This window comes from Schistocerca serialis, chromosome 4 (assembly GCF_023864345.2).
Source record: "Schistocerca serialis cubense isolate TAMUIC-IGC-003099 chromosome 4, iqSchSeri2.2, whole genome shotgun sequence".
NCBI lineage: Eukaryota > Metazoa > Arthropoda > Insecta > Orthoptera > Acrididae > Schistocerca > Schistocerca serialis.
Window position 1 is genome coordinate 65288019 of NC_064641.1, and position 17350 is coordinate 65305368.

The 17350-nt window shown below is 39.7% G+C and overlaps 1 protein-coding gene across 1 annotated transcript in view; it reads left to right on the top strand.

Moving 5' to 3' along the window:
- Window positions 1-17350, top strand: part of LOC126473852 (beta-alanine-activating enzyme) — a 446532-nt gene that overhangs the window by 41084 nt on the left and 388098 nt on the right. Inside the window, exon 4 of the mRNA XM_050101181.1 lies at window positions 12564-12748. Within this exon, the coding sequence (XP_049957138.1) occupies window positions 12564-12748 (185 nt within the window). The remainder of the gene's footprint in view (window positions 1-12563; window positions 12749-17350) is intronic.

The window sequence follows — 17350 nt, forward strand, 5'->3', positions numbered from 1 at the left end:
GCTACAGCTATTCTGCTGATTTTAATTCAGGACAATGTCATTAAGTAATCAAGTAAAGCACCCTTACTTCTTGGTGTTATAAACAAGAATAACATTCAGTGGTCAGATTATCTACACAGTCCATTCTTGTTGTCTATACTTAGTTCATTTGTACATAACATTACTTTACAGTCCACTAATGTACATTCAATATTTAGTGACACTGAACCTAACTGTCATTCACATCACAGTTTATTAAAATTAATGCAGTATGTCATTATCTGTTGCACAAATGTGTCCTGTTATTCACAGTAGAACAGTTAACAAAATGCTAGTCTTATGCAGCCTGAAGTAAACATTACTACACACAGTAAGTTACTGGTTTTCATTAATGGAAATACCACAAAAATGCTAATGTGAGCAAAATTTTAAGTGTACTTTCATTTAGCTGTCAGTTTGATGCTAACAGTACACAGACTTTTTACACAAGTCTTATCGTCTTGCACCTAACCATGTACAGGGCTATTACAAATGATTGAAGCGATTTCATAAATTCACTGTAGCTCCATTCATTGGCATATGGTCACGACACACTACAGATACGTAGAAAAACTCATAAAGTTTTGTTCGGCTGAAGCCGCACTTCAGGTTTGTGCCGCCAGAGCGCTCGAGAGCGCAGTGAGCCAAAATGGCGACAGGAGCCGAGAAAGCGTATGTCGTGCTTGAAATGCACTCACATGAGTCAGTCATAACAGTGCAACGACACTTCAGGACGAAGTTCAACAAAGATCCACCAACTGCTAACTCCATTCGGCGCTGGTATGCGCAGTTTAAAGCTTCTGGATGCCTCTGTAAGGGGAAATCAACGGGTCGGCCTGCAGTGAGCGAAGAAACGGTTGAACGCGTGCGGGCAAGTTTCACGCGTAGCCCGCGGAAGTCGACGAATAAAGCAAGCAGGGAGCTAAACGTACCACAGCCGACAGTTTGGAAAATCTTACGGAAAAGGCTAAAGCAGAAGCCTTACCATTTACAATTGCTACAAGCCCTGACCCCCAATGACAAAGTCAAACGCTTTGAATTTTTCATGGAAGAGGATGCGTTCAGTGCGAAACTTGTTTTCGGTGATGAAGCAACATTTTTTCTTAATGGTGAAGTGAACAGACACAATGTATGAATCTGGGCGGTAGAGAATCCTCACGCATTCGTGCAGCAAATTCACAATTAACCAAAAGGTAACGTGTTTTGTGCAATCTCACGGTTTAAAGTTTACGGCCCCTTTTTCTTCTGCGAAAAAAACGTTACAGGACACGTGTATCTGGACATGCTGGAAAATTGGCTCATGCCACAACTGGAGACCGACAGCGCCGACTTCATCTTTCAACAGGATGGTGCTCCACCCCACTTCCATCATGATGTTCGGCATTTCTTAAACAGGAGATTGGAAAACTGATGGATCGGTCGTGGTGGAGATCATGATCAGCAATTCATGTCATGGCCTCCACGCTCTCACGACTTAACCCCTTGCGATTTCTTTCTTTGGGGTTATGTGAAAGATTCAGTGTTTAAACCTCCTCTACCAAGAAATGTGCCAGAACTGCGAGCTCGCATCAACGATGCTTTCGAACTCATTGATGGGGACATGCTGCGCCGAGTGTGGGAGGAACTTGATTATCGGCTTGATGTCTGCCGAATCCCTAAAGGGGCACATATCAACATTTGTGAATGCCTAAAAAAACTTTTTGAGTTTTTGTATGTGTGTGCGAAGCATTGTGAAAATATCTCAAATAATAAAGTTATTGTAGAGCTGTGAAATCGCTTCAATCATTTGTAATAACCCTGTACTCATTATCCGTAGGCCATACTTATGTGATTGCTGGACATAAACTGATGATTTTTGGGATGAGAGGGGTACCCATTGACTGGTGTGATGATTTTCTGAGATTGTGAGAACACCATTGTATTTTATAAAATTGTGGAGTGGAAATTTTGCTAAAGCAGATACTCTATAGCTTTCAAGAAGAACTAGCTTCAACTAAAATATTTTATTAACAATGTAAAAAACATTGCTGACTAAATTGTATACCTCCACTGTAAATTACCTATGTACAAGTAAAGGTGCCATATTTGACACTAGCTGTTACTTGTGGCTGCACTTGCACATTAGTAGCTTTGTTATGATGAGTAATGGTGAGAAAGTAAGCAAGTAATTTATAAATATCTGCATATACAGGGTGTCCCATTTATCTTAAGCACCCTAAACAACTGTTTGTCCAGGTGCAAATTACAAAATGTTTCAAGCAAATGTTCTTTAGCCATCAGGGGGACATCAGTCAGCATGATTCCTTTGTTGTAGCTTTGTTTTTTACAAAGATATGAACAGTGGTATGACCTTTTTAAATGGCAGCCTGTATTTTTTATTTGTCGCTTCATTTCCTCTCCTAAAGACTTATACAAAAATGTATCGCAGTGTATCGTTCACTGAAACACAACATTATTAATTACATAACACAACATTGATTTTGCCTGGGATCACAAACTTGTCCACTTGCTGGAGTTAACAGAAAACAAATGAAAACCAAGTAAAAACATAACACAAATTTGACTTTGAGTCTCCTGTACCATTGCCCAGGAGTAGAACATTCATAGGTGCTCATAGTGGTGACCCTGGACACTGATACACTGGTGTACTCGTTGAATGAAAGAATTACGTACTTCTTCCAGTGTTGCCTGCTGAAGAGAATTAAAAGAAAGTATGATACATTCCTGCATGTCCTTTGGAGTTGTTGGAATATCGTGATAGACAACATCTTTAATACATCCCCAAAGGAAAAAAGTCCAGAGGATTTAAATCAGGAGACCTAGCAAGCCAAGTAACTGTTCCTCCTCGACCAGTCCATCTGGCAGGATACCTTCAGTTCAGAACACGATGTGCACGCAAGGCATTATGTGCTGGACATCCATCATGTTGATACCACATAAGCATTATGGCTCTTAGCGGCACTTCATCCAGAAGAGGAGGAAGAACCCATCTGAGGAAGATGGTGTACACTATGCTGTTTAGACTACCGTTGATGAAATAAGGGTCAATGATTGTAGTTCCAAGCATCCCACACCAGACATTAAACCGAGTGAGGTGGTGCAGTGGTTAGACACTGGACTCGCATTCGGGAGGACGACGGTTCAATCCCGCGTCCGGCCATCCTGATTTAGGTTTTCCGTGATGTCCCTAAGTCGCTCCAGGCAAATGCCGGGATGGTTCCTTTGAAAGGGCACGGCCAACTTCCTTCCCCATCTTTCCCTAATCCGATGAGACCAATGACCTCGCTGTCTGGTCTTCTGCCCCAAACAACCCAACCCAGACATTAACTCTCCATTGATGCTGATGTTCCACCTGTCTAAGCCATCATGGGTTGTCACTGGACCAATAATGCATGTTCCTTGTATTTACATGTCCTTTGTTTGAGAAGAAACATTCATCGGTAAATAGAACATTATAGAAGTAGTTTGGGTTGGTGAGGGTTTGCTACTGTGGCCACTGACAGAACTGTACACGATTCTGGAAATCATTCCCATGCAATTCTTGATGTAGGTGTACATGTTAAGGATGAAACCGGTGATGTGTAAGAATATGATGTGCGCTAGTTTTAGGAATGCCAATCTCATGTTCAAGCTGTTGTGTGGTCACAGGTGGATTCATAGCAACAGAAGTGAGAACAGTAACTTTGGCAGCTTCGTCTGTGCGAGTGCTATGATGATTGCGTAGTTGTGGGTTGAAACTTCTCATTTCCTGAAGCGTCGCTACAATATGAGAAAACATCCGTCGGGAAGGTGGGTTCTTTTCAGGGTATCGCTCCCTTTACAGTTCCGCTGCCTGCATACCATTTCACCTACCTTCAACAACAGCAACAAAAGAAACATTATGTCAGTGGAGTTTATAGGAAGGACAGTCTTTACTGTACGTCTACTCCACACAACAATGTTTAAAAGGACTAAACTACTATACTAAATGTACCTGTACATCAGAAAACAGTACTGCAATTACTGTTCTGCTAACTTACATTCACCATAGATAAGTAGCATTTCTACCTTCTCTTCATTGGTGTACATTCAACTCACACAACTCTTCAACTGATGATGGTTGACGGAATGATGGGTGTGTATTCTACTTATGTTAGCATTTGTCCTCTGTCAACGTCAGCATGTGGATGTGTTCCATTACCTAGAGTATGTGCACCAGTGCTGGGAGCATCAGCGTCAATGTTGTGTTATGTAATTAATAACATTGTGTTTCAGTGAATGGTACACTGTGATACATTTTTGAATAGGTCTTTTGGAGAGGAAATGGATTACCAAATAAAAAATATAGGGTGCTATTTAAAAAAGTCATACCGCTGTTCATATCTTTGTAAAAAGCAAAGCTACAACCAAGGCAATCATGCTGATTGGTGCCCCCTGACGGCTAAAGAACATTTGCTTGAAGCATTTTGTAATTTGCATCTGGACAAACAGTTATTATGGTGGTCAAGATAAATGGGACACCCTGTGTAGTGGCAAAAATAGTCAATTTCTGACAATATGAAGTAATTGGATAGATAAAAAATCTGCCAACCAAGTGACAGCATTTTTTTGTTGTTGTATTAGTCCATGTGGCAATCATTCCTTCTTATGTAACCCCCTGGTCAGTCTACATTGTCATATGTCTTGTTGAAACTGCATCTGTTTTCTACCTTATGTGCTAGTCCATTCATTTATTTATTTGTACCACCCTGCTGCCACTTGGTTAATAGATTTTTTATCTATCCAGTTACTTTGCATATATGGTGATGTACATATGTATATGTGTGTGTGTGTGTGTGTGTGTGTGTGTGTGTGTGTGTGTGTGTGTGTGTAATTGTTTGTATTGCCAGTATATAGGTACATAATTAACAAGTTTGTTTTATTTTGCTGTATGACAAATCTTAGTTAAAAAATACTAAAAGCTCAAAATTTTTTATTCTTTATCAATTATTCATTGCACAAACTTAACACATCCTACACTCGTTCGTCCTCTGTTAGAATATTGCTGTGCGGTGTGGGATCCTTACCAGGTGGGATTGACGGAGGACATCGAAAGGGTGCAGAAAAGGGCAGCTCGTTTTGTATTATCATGTAATAGGGGAGAGAGTGTGGCAGATATGATACGCGAGTTTGGATGGAAGTCATTAAAGCAAAAGACGTTTTTCGTCGCGGCGAGATCTATTTACGAAATTTCAGTCACCAACTTTCTCTTCCGAATGAGAAAATATTTTGTTGAGCCCAACCTACATAGGTAGGAATGATCGTCAAAATAAAATAAGAGAAATCAGAGCTCGAACAGAAAGGTTTAGGTGTTCTTTTCTCTTGCGCGCTGTTCGGGAGTGGAATGGTAGAGAGATAGTATGATTGTGGTTCGATGAACCCTCTGCCAAGCACTTAAATGTGAATTGCAGAGTAATCATGTAGATGTAGAGTTGTATAAACAACATTTTTAGTCTCACCTCCTTCTGCAAAGACGTAAAGATTTTGTGGGAGCTGGATACAGGTGAGCATGACACAGATTTTCCATGAGAGAAAGGTGATTTTACTAAATGCACACTGGCATATTTGAGTTTTTACCATTGGACTATATTTATGGTCATTCCAAAAGCAGTTTTTATTCAGAATTGAAATGGCAAATTTTTCGATATAATTAGGATTCGTGAAATCAAAACACTTTCTCCTTTAGCTGTGACACTGATTATGATAGCCCTAACAGTATTTTGGCCCAGATATGTAACTTGTAAGTGTGCACTGTTATGCACTCTGGTCGCATCAAGATTTCTCCTTAAGAGGACCAGAACACTAACCTTTAACCTCAATTTATATGAAGGCACTCCTCACAATTTCAATTAGTGAAAGAACTCTGTAGGGTATGAGGTGACTTGTTCAGTCAGATATTCCACAATATCTCCTCCTCCTTGTGACATTTTTTTTTCATTTATCTCTCCTACAAATTCATTAGTCAGCACCAAAACTGTCCACCAGGAACCATTCTTTATTTCCCATATTCACTTGCAGTTCAAGATAAAATTAGCTACCCCACCTTCTCTTAGCTGAACAGTGGTGTTTCCCTTCCTGTCCCTCTGCAGCTCCCTAAACAGCCACACCATCAAACACCACTTCTCTCCTACAAACCGAGCTTGGCCAGCCTCTTTGACATCCGGCAGCCTTCACCACTGTCTTCCAGACCAAGAATAACCCATAATCACAAGAACCAGTCACAACAGTACAGTGTCCTCAGCCTCTAGTCTAAACCACTCTCCCCTCCTGAATTATCTGTATTATCTAAGGCTCTTACTTTCAGCCCTAAACCTGCATTTTATCATGCTGCTTTGGTGAAGGACCAACTTTCCTTCACATGTAATCTCAACTGGAAATATCACTTTGCAAACCAAATCCAAACCCCTTGCAACAGCAACTCTGACATTGAACCCTGCCTTGAACAGTTCCAGTCACAATATCAACTTGATCCACACTACTTCCTCAAAATCATTCCTTACAAACTTTCCAAGAACTCCTCACATCCAGCATTGCTTTGCAACCCTTCCTCAGGTCCCTACATGACCCTAACTTGTCCTCTGCAGAACTTCAGGTTGTACATTCCGTAATACCTGATGACTCCATCATTATTCTCCCAGCAGACAAAGGATCTACCACTGTGGTACTTGACCAAAAGGAGTATGTTAGAGAAGGTCTAGGCCAGCTGTCTGATAGCTCTACATTCAGTGTCTGCTGTCAAGATCCCATCGCTGTGATTCAAGCTGACTTGCAGTCCCTCCTTAAAACCTCAGGCCTCTCACAAGGACAAACACCTCAATCCATAGAACTTTATACCGCATCCAAACCATGGATCCCCACATTTGACCTTCTTTCTAAGATCTACAAACACAATCATACTGGCCATCCTACAGTTGCTGGCTTCAAGGCACCCACCAAAAGTATATCTGCCTTAGTTGATCAACAACGGCAACCCATAGTACAAAGACTTCCCTCCTATGTCAAAGATACCAACCATTTCCTAGATCGTCTGAAATCCATTTCTGTCCCACTCTCACTACACACCCTGCTTGTCCCCCTCTTTACCAACATCCTCCACATACGTGATCAGACTGCTGCTGAACATTTCCTCAATCAGCATCCACCTTGTTCCAAACCTATGACATCCTTCTTGTTCACCTTAACCAGCTTTGTACTTATCAACAATTACTTCATCTTTGAGAAGCAGACATACAAACAAATCAGGGGTACAGCCAAGGGAGCCAGGATGGATCCTTTCTAAACCAGCCTTTTCAAGGGTCACTTAGAGGCAGCTTTTCTGGGATCCATAAGCCTTCAGGCCCTTGTTTGTTTTAGAAACATTGATGACATCTTTGTCACATGGACTCATGGTGAGGCTGACCTGTTAAAATTCCTGGCATCTCTTAATACCATCTCCCAATTAAATTTCACATGGTCCTATTCCAAATCCTATTCCACTATCTGTGATGTTGTTCTCATCCTCACCCAAGGCCTTCTACACACTTCTGTCGACAATAAACCTACTAACAAACAACAGTACTTACATTTTGACACTTGCCATCCTTTCCACATCAAACATTTTCTCCCTTACAGCCTTGGCGTTTGAGGCAAACGTACAGGGTTATTACAAATGATTGAATCGGCGCAGCATGTCCCCGTCAAGGAGTTCGAAAGCATCGTTGATGCGAGCTCGCAGTTCTTGCACGTCTCTTGGTAGAGGAGGTTTAAACACTGAATCTTTCAGATAACCCCACAAAAAGAAATCGCATGGGGTTAAGTCGGGAGAGTGTGGAGGCCATGACATGAATTGCTGATCATGATCTCCACCACGACCGATCCATCGGTTTTCCAATCTCCTGTTTAAGAAATGCCGAACATCATGATGGAAGTGCGGTGGAGCACCATCCTGTTGAAAGATGAAGTCGGCGCTGTCGGTCTCCAGTTGTGGCATGCGCCAATTTTCCAGCATGTCCAGATACACGTGTCCTGTAACGTTTTTTTTGCAGAAGAAAAAGGGGCCGTAAACTTTAAACCGTGAGGCATCCAGAAGCTTTATACTGCACATACCATCGCCGAATGGAGTTAGCAGTTGGTGGATCTTTGTTGAACTTCGTCCTGAAGTGTCGTTGCACTGTTATGACTGACTCATGTGAGTGCATTTCAAGCACGGCATATGCTTTCTCAGCTCCTGTCGCCATTTTGTCTCACTGCGCTCTCGAGCGCTCTGGTGGCAGAAATCTGAAGTGCGGCTTCAACAAAACTTTATGAGTTTTTCTACGTATCTGTAGTGTGTCGTGACCATATGTGAATGAATGGAGCTACAGTGAATTTATGAAATCGCTTCAATCATTTGTAATAGCCCTGTATTTGTTCTGATGCAGATTCTTTACAGCAATACACCACCATTCACACCTGAGCCTTCACTAGACCTAATTACCCCACCAGTCTAGTTCAAAAGCAGTTTTCCTGAGCCATCACATCCAGTCCTGGTATTGCTGATCCCTCCAAAAAACAACTTTGGAGCACAGCACCCGGCCACTCAGGGCACGACTTCCTAAAATCTTGCACTGAAAAGAGATCCATTCTGTCTGAGATTTTACCCACCACACCTAGAAGATCTTTTTGTCACTCTCCCAATCTCCCCAATATTCTTGTCAGACCTTATGCTCCTACTGCACCTATATCCCTACCTTATGGCTCCTACCACTGTGACCATCCCCACCACAAGACTTGTCCTTTGCACCTTCCTACCACCACCTATATCAGCCCTGTAACTGACAAAACATATACTATCAGAGGGAGAACCATCTGTGAAATGACTCATCGGCCGGCCGGTGTGGCCGTGCGGTTCTAGGCCCTTCAGTCTGGAACCGTGTGACTGCTCTGGTCACAGGTTCGAATCCTGCCTCAGGCATGGATGTGTGTGATGTCCTTAGGTTAGTTAGGTTTAAGTAGTTCTAAGTTCTAGGTGACTGCTGACCACAGATGTTAAGTCCCATAGTGCTCAGAGCCATTTGAACCATTTGAAATGACACATCATGTATCAGATGTTATGTATACACTGTTCGGCCTTTTACATTGGCATGGCAACCACCAAATTATCAATTAGGATAAATGGACATAGAGAGTGTATGCTGTCAACAGGGAATATCCTGTTGCAAAGCATGCTTTATAACATGACAGTCTCAGTACCTGTTTCACCTCAAGTGCCATCTGGATTCTTCCCCCAGACACCAGTTTCTTAGAACTCCTCAGGTGGGAACTTGCACTACAACATATCCGTGGTTTTTGCCACACACCTGCTCTTAATTTACATTAATTTCTTCTGTCTCAGCATTTCTTCGTGGTAACTGATCTTTTCTTCACTCCGTTTTAGTTTTATACATCTTTCATTGACTTACCCATCGGTTTTTCACTGTCCCTCTCCCATCTATGTTACATACAATACACTTAGCTTTTCATTCTGATTAACTTGTGCAGTTTTTCCTTCTCATCCTGTCTGGTAAGTGTCCCCTGACCTGTAGTTCTGGGTGACTTTCCCAAAATCCATCCCTTTCCCTAGATCTCTCCAGTCCTTTTCCTTCACCCCTCTTCCTTCCTCTTCAACCCTTCTGCCTGAAGAAGGAACTACTGTCTCCAAAAGCTTGCCTAATCATAACTTTCTTCTGTGTGTGTGTTCTGGTGCTGCATGGTGAGTAGATTTTTTTATCTATCAAATTAAATTATTTTGTAAAATGTTGATTGTTTTCATTGTCATATTTCCACAGATATTTTTCTGTAAAAACTGTCCAGCTTCAACAGGTGGTATAGTAATTCTTTTTAAAATTTCAGAAACCATGTGCATGAGTAAACATTGGATTTGCACTGCCACTGAATAATTTATAAACATTCCAAGTCATAAGCATTCCTACTTCACCCTTTTTGAAGTGGCCGTGCGGTTAAAGGCGCTGCAGTCTGGAACCGCAAGACCGCTACGGTCGCAGGTTTGAATCCTGCCTCGGGCATGGATGTTTGTGATGTCCTTAGGTTAGTTAGGTTTAACTAGTTCTAAGTTCTAGGGGACTAATGACCTCAGCAGTTGAGTCCCATAGTGCTCAGAGCCATTTGAACCATTTTTTTCACCCTTTTTTTAAGTAGGCTTTGTTATTCCTTGGGTTTCAAGCCCTGTACCAAATTTTATCAAAATCAGTTCAACAGTTTGGTCATGAAAATGTAGCAGTGAGAGTTACTATTCCATTTATGATTTGAGTATGGATTATGTTCATTTAGTCAATTCTTTAATTAATTGATTTATTGAATAATGATGGATTGTATCTGGTTCTAAAAAATAAGGGCAACAAAATTATAAACTCAAATCCTGGAATTAACAGGTATGCTGACTCAGATGGCAAAAGTAATTTTGGATAAGTTAGAACTTTAATTGCAGTTATCTTTCCAATTAATTTATTTTCAGAAAAATGAATCAGGTTGTTTGAAATAGTGAAATGATTATTTTCTAATGATTGGTGTCAGCACTTTCAAATCGACTGATTAGTTCATACTATTTTTACCATTACATGTTACTGTAATAATTTCAGTTATCAGTCACTTGTCATTAATACAGTTTTCAGTGAATAGGTTACAGAGACTGTTATGCCTTGTTGGAAGACATAGGGTAAAAGTGAGAGAAATTAAGCAGTGCTCAGTTTATCTTACCACCTGACTTTATGAGTCCTCTTCCAAGTTAGTAAGGTGTTATGGTGTACTGACTGTCACTTAGGTAGATATTTTCATATTTTGTGTGACACTTGGTTTTTAATATTGTACAAAATGGCTGGTCAATACTCTCTTCTCTCAGAAATTTGCTGTTGACACAAATCTGTTAAAATTTATTGGCTTAAATTTTTTATATTTGTTACCTGTACGCGCTGGTGAGATTTGGATGTACACTTATCTGTGCACTTATGGTTTAAATGATTTGGCTTATAGGTTGTTATTATAGTGTTGTTCCTTGACTCTCTAAACCCCACATACTAATAGGTTGTTATTATAGTGTTGTTCCTTGACTCTCTAAACCCCACATATCTATAAGTGAAAATGGTAGTGAGTACATTTCAATGAAAGCTAAAATAATTATTGTCATCAGTGTTGCACCAAAATAATGTATTTTGCAATTTAAAGTAACTTGCAGTGTGCATATATGAAAAAAAGGTGCTTTTTGTCCTTCTTCCTCCACAAGTACCTTATAATGTGTAGCAAAGGATACTGTGTGCACCATTGCCATTTCTTCCCTTTCCAGCTCCATTTGTGAATGACATGTAGGAAGAATGACAGTCAATAAGCCTCATTATCATCTTGACTTTCACTGTTTCCACTTTCATGTTCATTTTGTGAGCCAGAACATTACGACCACCTACCTAATAGCAAGTATGACCATATTTGGCACGGATAAAACAGCAACAATGCAGTGTGGCATGGAAGCAATGAAGCCATGGTAGGTCACTACAGGAAGCTGACGCCACATCTACACACGCAAGTCACCTAATTCCCATAAATTCCGGGGAGGGGGAGTGATGAGCTCTGACACCATGTTCAACCGGGTTCAGATCTGGTGAGTTGAGGGGCCAGCACATGAATTGGAACTCGCCACTGTGTCCCTTGAACCACTCCATCACATTTCTGGCCCTGTGACATGGAGCATTATCTTTTTGAAAAATGATCGTCATGAAGAGGTGTATATGGCGTGCAACCAGTGTACAATACTCCTTGGCCCTGATGGTGCCTTGTACGAGCTCCACTGGAGCCATCGATGCCCACGTGAATGTTTCCCAGGACGTAATGGAGCTACCACCAGCTTGTCTCCATCTTGCAATTGAGCTGTCAAGCAGCTGTTCCCTGGAAGATGACAGGTTTGCATCCTCTCATTGGCATGATGAAGGAGATATCAGTATTCATAAGACCATGCAATGCTCTGCCACTGCACCAATGTTCAGTACTGATGGTCACGTGCCCATTTTAGTGGTAGTTGCTGATGTCGTGGTGTTAACATTGGCACATACATGGCTCATCAGCTGCAGAGGCCCATCATTAGGAGTGTTCAGTGCACAGTTGTATGCTGCCCAGCATTAAAGTCTGATGTTAGTTCCGCCACTGTTCACAGCCTATCCTGTTTTACCGTACTGCCCCACCTACGATGTCCTACTGTGTAGTGTGGGGAGGCTACCCAACCCCTTGATGTCTGGATGTGGTTTCACTACATGCTGAAGACACTCATCACAGCACTCCTCGAACATCCATAAAGTCGTGCTATTGCGTGGCCATTTTATATCGATAGTAGGTCGGTGGTTGTAATGTCCTGGCCAATCAGTGTATGTTGCTTGACTCTTTTTGCATGCTATTTCAGAACAAAAATTGTAGTAATTAAGTCATGCTAATTAGTGTAAAATGTAGTAATTTAACACTGTATAATTATTTGTTCAAAATTTGTTTAGCATGCAATATTCAGTGAAGAACTAATACGCTCTTTATAGGCCTGCTGTTTTCTCAGCGTATGGCATCACAGAGGTTTCATGTTGGGCATCCCTCCAGCGTGTTGAGCTTGATGCAGAAGAAGCAATGACAGTACCTCTTGGCAAACCTCTGTCAGAAACATTGATGGAAGTACGAGATGAACAAGGAAAGGTTTTGACTGCTGGAGAAGGTCACATGTATATTGGTAAGGCTAAAACCGAAGTATGATAGTGACCTCTTAATCATCCATTTATTTGTTACTTTATTGTTACTTTTGCTGTTGGACACCCATATTGAGACAGTGATGTTTACTCTTGTTGTATTTGGGATAAGAAGGACTACAGGTTCTAAATCTCATGTGTATGCGGAGCGACTGTGTTTCACTGTATGCTCGTAGCAGGTGTATGTCCCTTCTGTCACAAGAATAGGAAGGTAAAAGGAGGATTAGTTATAGATTTACTGAGTTGTAGGCTGTTTGTAAGAGATAAAAATTCGTGTCTCTACGATTCTCTCTACTAGAACTGAATATATATATGCCCATCCCATTAATGTGCTATCACAGGTTTATATTTCACTTTTTATAAAAAAAACTGAGTGAACTTATATATGAAGTTGTGTGATGGCTGAATAATCAAAAGAGAACAACTAGACACAGAGAATAAACAATTTTGTTCAGTATGTTCATTAATCTACCAGCCTTATGAAGAAGAAGAAAAATAAGATGGGGAGGAAATGAAACTGCTGCATTACTAAAGACCTATTTGTTCTGACATTAATGCACAAATGCTTTTTGATTTCAAACTGTGCTCTTTACTATTACAGTTTTCATCAAAACTGGACAGCTCATCAGGAGCTGATGAGAAAATGATTACATACATTTTCTTGTGTTCCCCTGGAAAGCTCCTTCATAGTTTCATGGAACACATGGTGCAGATATGTTTTGGGCATTGGAAGGAAAATTTTAGGACTGAAAAGGGTGCTAGTTTGAAGATGACTACCACTGAACATAATTGATACACAAATTTGCAATATCATTTGTTATTTTCTTCCTGCATGCCATTTTCCACTAAAAGGCCATAATACAAGTTAATGAATCAGTTAGACCCTAATGCAATGAACAAATAGTTCAGTAATAATCTGAGCAGTCTTGTTTCTTTTGTATTGATGATGTATATCTGCAAGCTTCGTCAACTGGACAAACAGGAGATGCTTATGAAGAAATCTAGTAGATGTTCAACTGTTTTGAGCATAAATTGCATTGAAACTTCGATTCCTCCTCCTCCTATGACTACTACTACTACTACTATTACTATTACTATTACCTCTACCTCTACCACTACTACCACTACTACTACTGCTATTATGTCTGCAGCTAATAACAACAACAACAATAATAATAATAATAATAATAATAATAATGATAATGATAATAAAGAGTTCAGCCAGTTGGAGAATTCAAGGTGCTGAGGAAGACACTAAAAGGAGCTAGCATTTAATTTTGAGTAACAAATTTAGCCAGTTGAGAATTCAAGGTACTGAGGAAGACAGAAAACTGAGGTAGCATTTAATTTTCTTGCTTTGAGTGATGCACATCTTTGCTTTATGCAATGTGAATTCTTCACAGAGAAAATAATGACAAAAAAGTACCTTAAGTAACTAATGAAATAAATAAGGGCACCAATATGAAACAGTGTACTGCGTGAAGTATATGTAAATTAAAGTGAATGCTTAAAACTTACATAACTTAACATATCAGTCAACAGAAAAGTTGATTTATAAACAGCCAATAGGGCTTTAAAAATAAAAGTTCCAGGTTTATGACTTCATGATCTTCATATCATGTAGTTATGTTATTCAGCTGATTATTACTTTACATTTAAAGAAAAATCAAGTATGGGATATAATTATCTGTATGAAAGTAGATCGTTGCTCATAAAATAGAAAAGCCACTGAGCATCTGCAACAGAGCATGGTGGGATTCTCCTACTTGTTCTTACACCAGTCCTGATATCCATATATTTTTTTTTTCTTTTTCTGATCTTTTTTAATTCATTATGCATATACCATAATTACATAAAATAACTACTTTCTTATTGATACATTGATACTGAACTTTATTATTCATAACATAATTTATCGATTATTCGTGGCAGTTGCATAAATGGTCCACATTGAAATACTTTATGTAAAGAAATGTCATAAATTTATAATACCTGTAAACTGTGTGCACATCAAATTTCTACCATGCTAATAATTCTCTGTTGTAGCATTGACATATCTTAATTGAAAGTTCTTATTCTTCTCTTTCAAAAAAATGTTTTAGTTTCTCCAAAACTGTAATATTTCAAAAGTTATTCATATTCAAATGGATCATATTCCAGAATGTTCCATTCTTAAAATGCGATTGTTTCTCAAATCTACTGTTATAGTTTTGTAGCCCCAATTTTTCTGATTCTTAAAATAACATGTTAGTTTATGAAATATCCAAATTGTAAAATGTAACTTTGCAGCAACTTCTTAGTGGGCTTTGGAAATCTCATTGCATGTTAAAACTTCCCTCTCATAAAATAGTTTCATTTATACCAATATAAAAGGACACAGCCTTTAGCTAAACAAAATTTATGTCACTGCCAATTGCATCTTTGTTTCCTTTACATTTTCTGTCTTTTATGTTCATATCCAGAATGTAATTCAATATATTGTTACTTCTGTAATTGGTGTGCCTATAACTAAATGTCGCACAATAAGCCACGGCAGGCAAAACCAGGTAGTAGATAAGGAAATTTCTATGTCAGTTGTCTTCAACTAGCACAGTCACTATGTTGTTAGTCATTCAGTATATGGTAATCATAATGTAATGTTCAGTATCAGTCAGTCTGCATCCAGGAGTAAATATGTAAAGTTTTATTCAAAACAGCTTTTTATTTGTGATGTCAATTCTTAATGTTCCATAAGCTAATAACAGCGTATGTAGCTTACTGACCTGTGATATCAAATTGAAATAGTTCATGACAACCAAGTAGATTGTCTAAAGTGCTTATGAACAAGAAATATGAAAAAAAGTAAAAGTTAGTATCATCTAGGTTGAGCAGAGGGTGGTTATAATTAAAATTTTGCTATTTTAGAGGGGCTAAATGAGAAACAAATGATCGTAGGTCAATGGAACTTTGTGGAAACATTTATAAAGACATGTAGAAGAGAAATAATGAATAAACCATTGAAAGAAACTCATTTTAATTCCAACATGACAGGGTAACATCTGTTAACTGTGTACTATATTTACGTTCCAGGATACAAATGATGCTCAAGATGATGACCGTCTACATCCACAACAGTGTAGAGCCACCCTAGAGATACCATTTTACTATTGTTCACAGCTCTTTTTGAACAGTTGACCATGCAATGTTCAGCTCTCATGACACAGCTCATGCATTGTTTGGAAATTGCACATTTTGTCCAGCATTCTCAGCCATGGCAACAGTATCTCCTTCAACAATTTGCAGCACAATTGGCTGTCGGCCGCTCCCAGGAGCAGTCACCAAATCACCAGTTAATCTGAACTTCCGAATCATGTTCTTCAGCCCTGGTATGAAAAGAGAACCTCTCTGTATTCCTTAATTGCGTCAATACTTACAAACAGCAGCAGCGCTATTGCTTTGTTTTGATAGAAACAGCTTTATGAGTAAAGTTATGCTCATCGTGTCCAGACCCATGTTGACTGTCTCTAACTGTACCGCAATCTGATGCTTCTGTTTCAAGCTTAAGTTGAGGTATCAGTGCTGATGCCTAACAGCAAGTCATGATTCTAAAACTGCTTACAATGCAATTCCTGTGATGCATAGTGTGAACATTGTTCCGATAAGGTTTGGTACCCATAAGGTAAATAGCTTTCTGTCTACACTGTCTCAAGTAATGAAGGTTTAATTATAAACACTGTGTAGAATCATTTGATAATGGGTCAAAGTTACTAATAATCATCAAGAAGAAGTAAAGCAAAACAAGAAATTTGATGAGACTTAGGAGCTACATGAAACAGGTCAGTAAGTTACAAACACACAGGCACACTGAAAGGATGACCAAATGTTAAACTTTTGAATAGAGCCATCATATCAAATGGAAAGTTCAGTTGAGAAAACTGTTAAAAGAGAGAGAGAGAGAGAGAGAGAGAGAGAGAGAGAGAGAGAGAGAGAGAGAGAGAGAGCATTACTGTTGTCTTCTGGTTCTGGCACAGCAGCCTGTCTGGGCATGGTCTAGCAGTGTTCCCTTGGATATGTGTGAGAACGCGAAGGAAATGTAGGATGAGCGGAGGTGGGAACAGTGTGGTAGGGGATTAAAAAAGATTGTGCTGGTGTGCAACTTGTTGGCACATGAAAGGGCTGTGGTGATGCCTTTTTCTCACTATCTTTCCCACCTCTACATATGTGGTATTCCCCTAGCCACATAATACAGCTTTAAGTCTCAACTGTCCAGGGTCATATCCTTGTGGAAGACCCAGATGCAATACCAGTACCATATGAGGTCTGTTCAAAAAATTCTGCAACATTCGTAATTTCTCGCCAACGGTGTGTTGGAGCGGAATTTGGTTGGCATCCCTGGATATGCCTGTGTTTAAAATGTAATTGCTAGAAGTTTCATTGTTGTGTGTCTGTTAGTTATTGTTCAGTGCTGTATTGAGCAGAATGTTGTTCACACAGTCTGAATTTCGAGATGGCAGAGTTAGAGGAGTAACACGTCTGCTTTAAATTGTGCATGAAACTCAGGAAAACCTTTACAAAGACATTCCAAATGATGCAGGAAGCCTATAGTG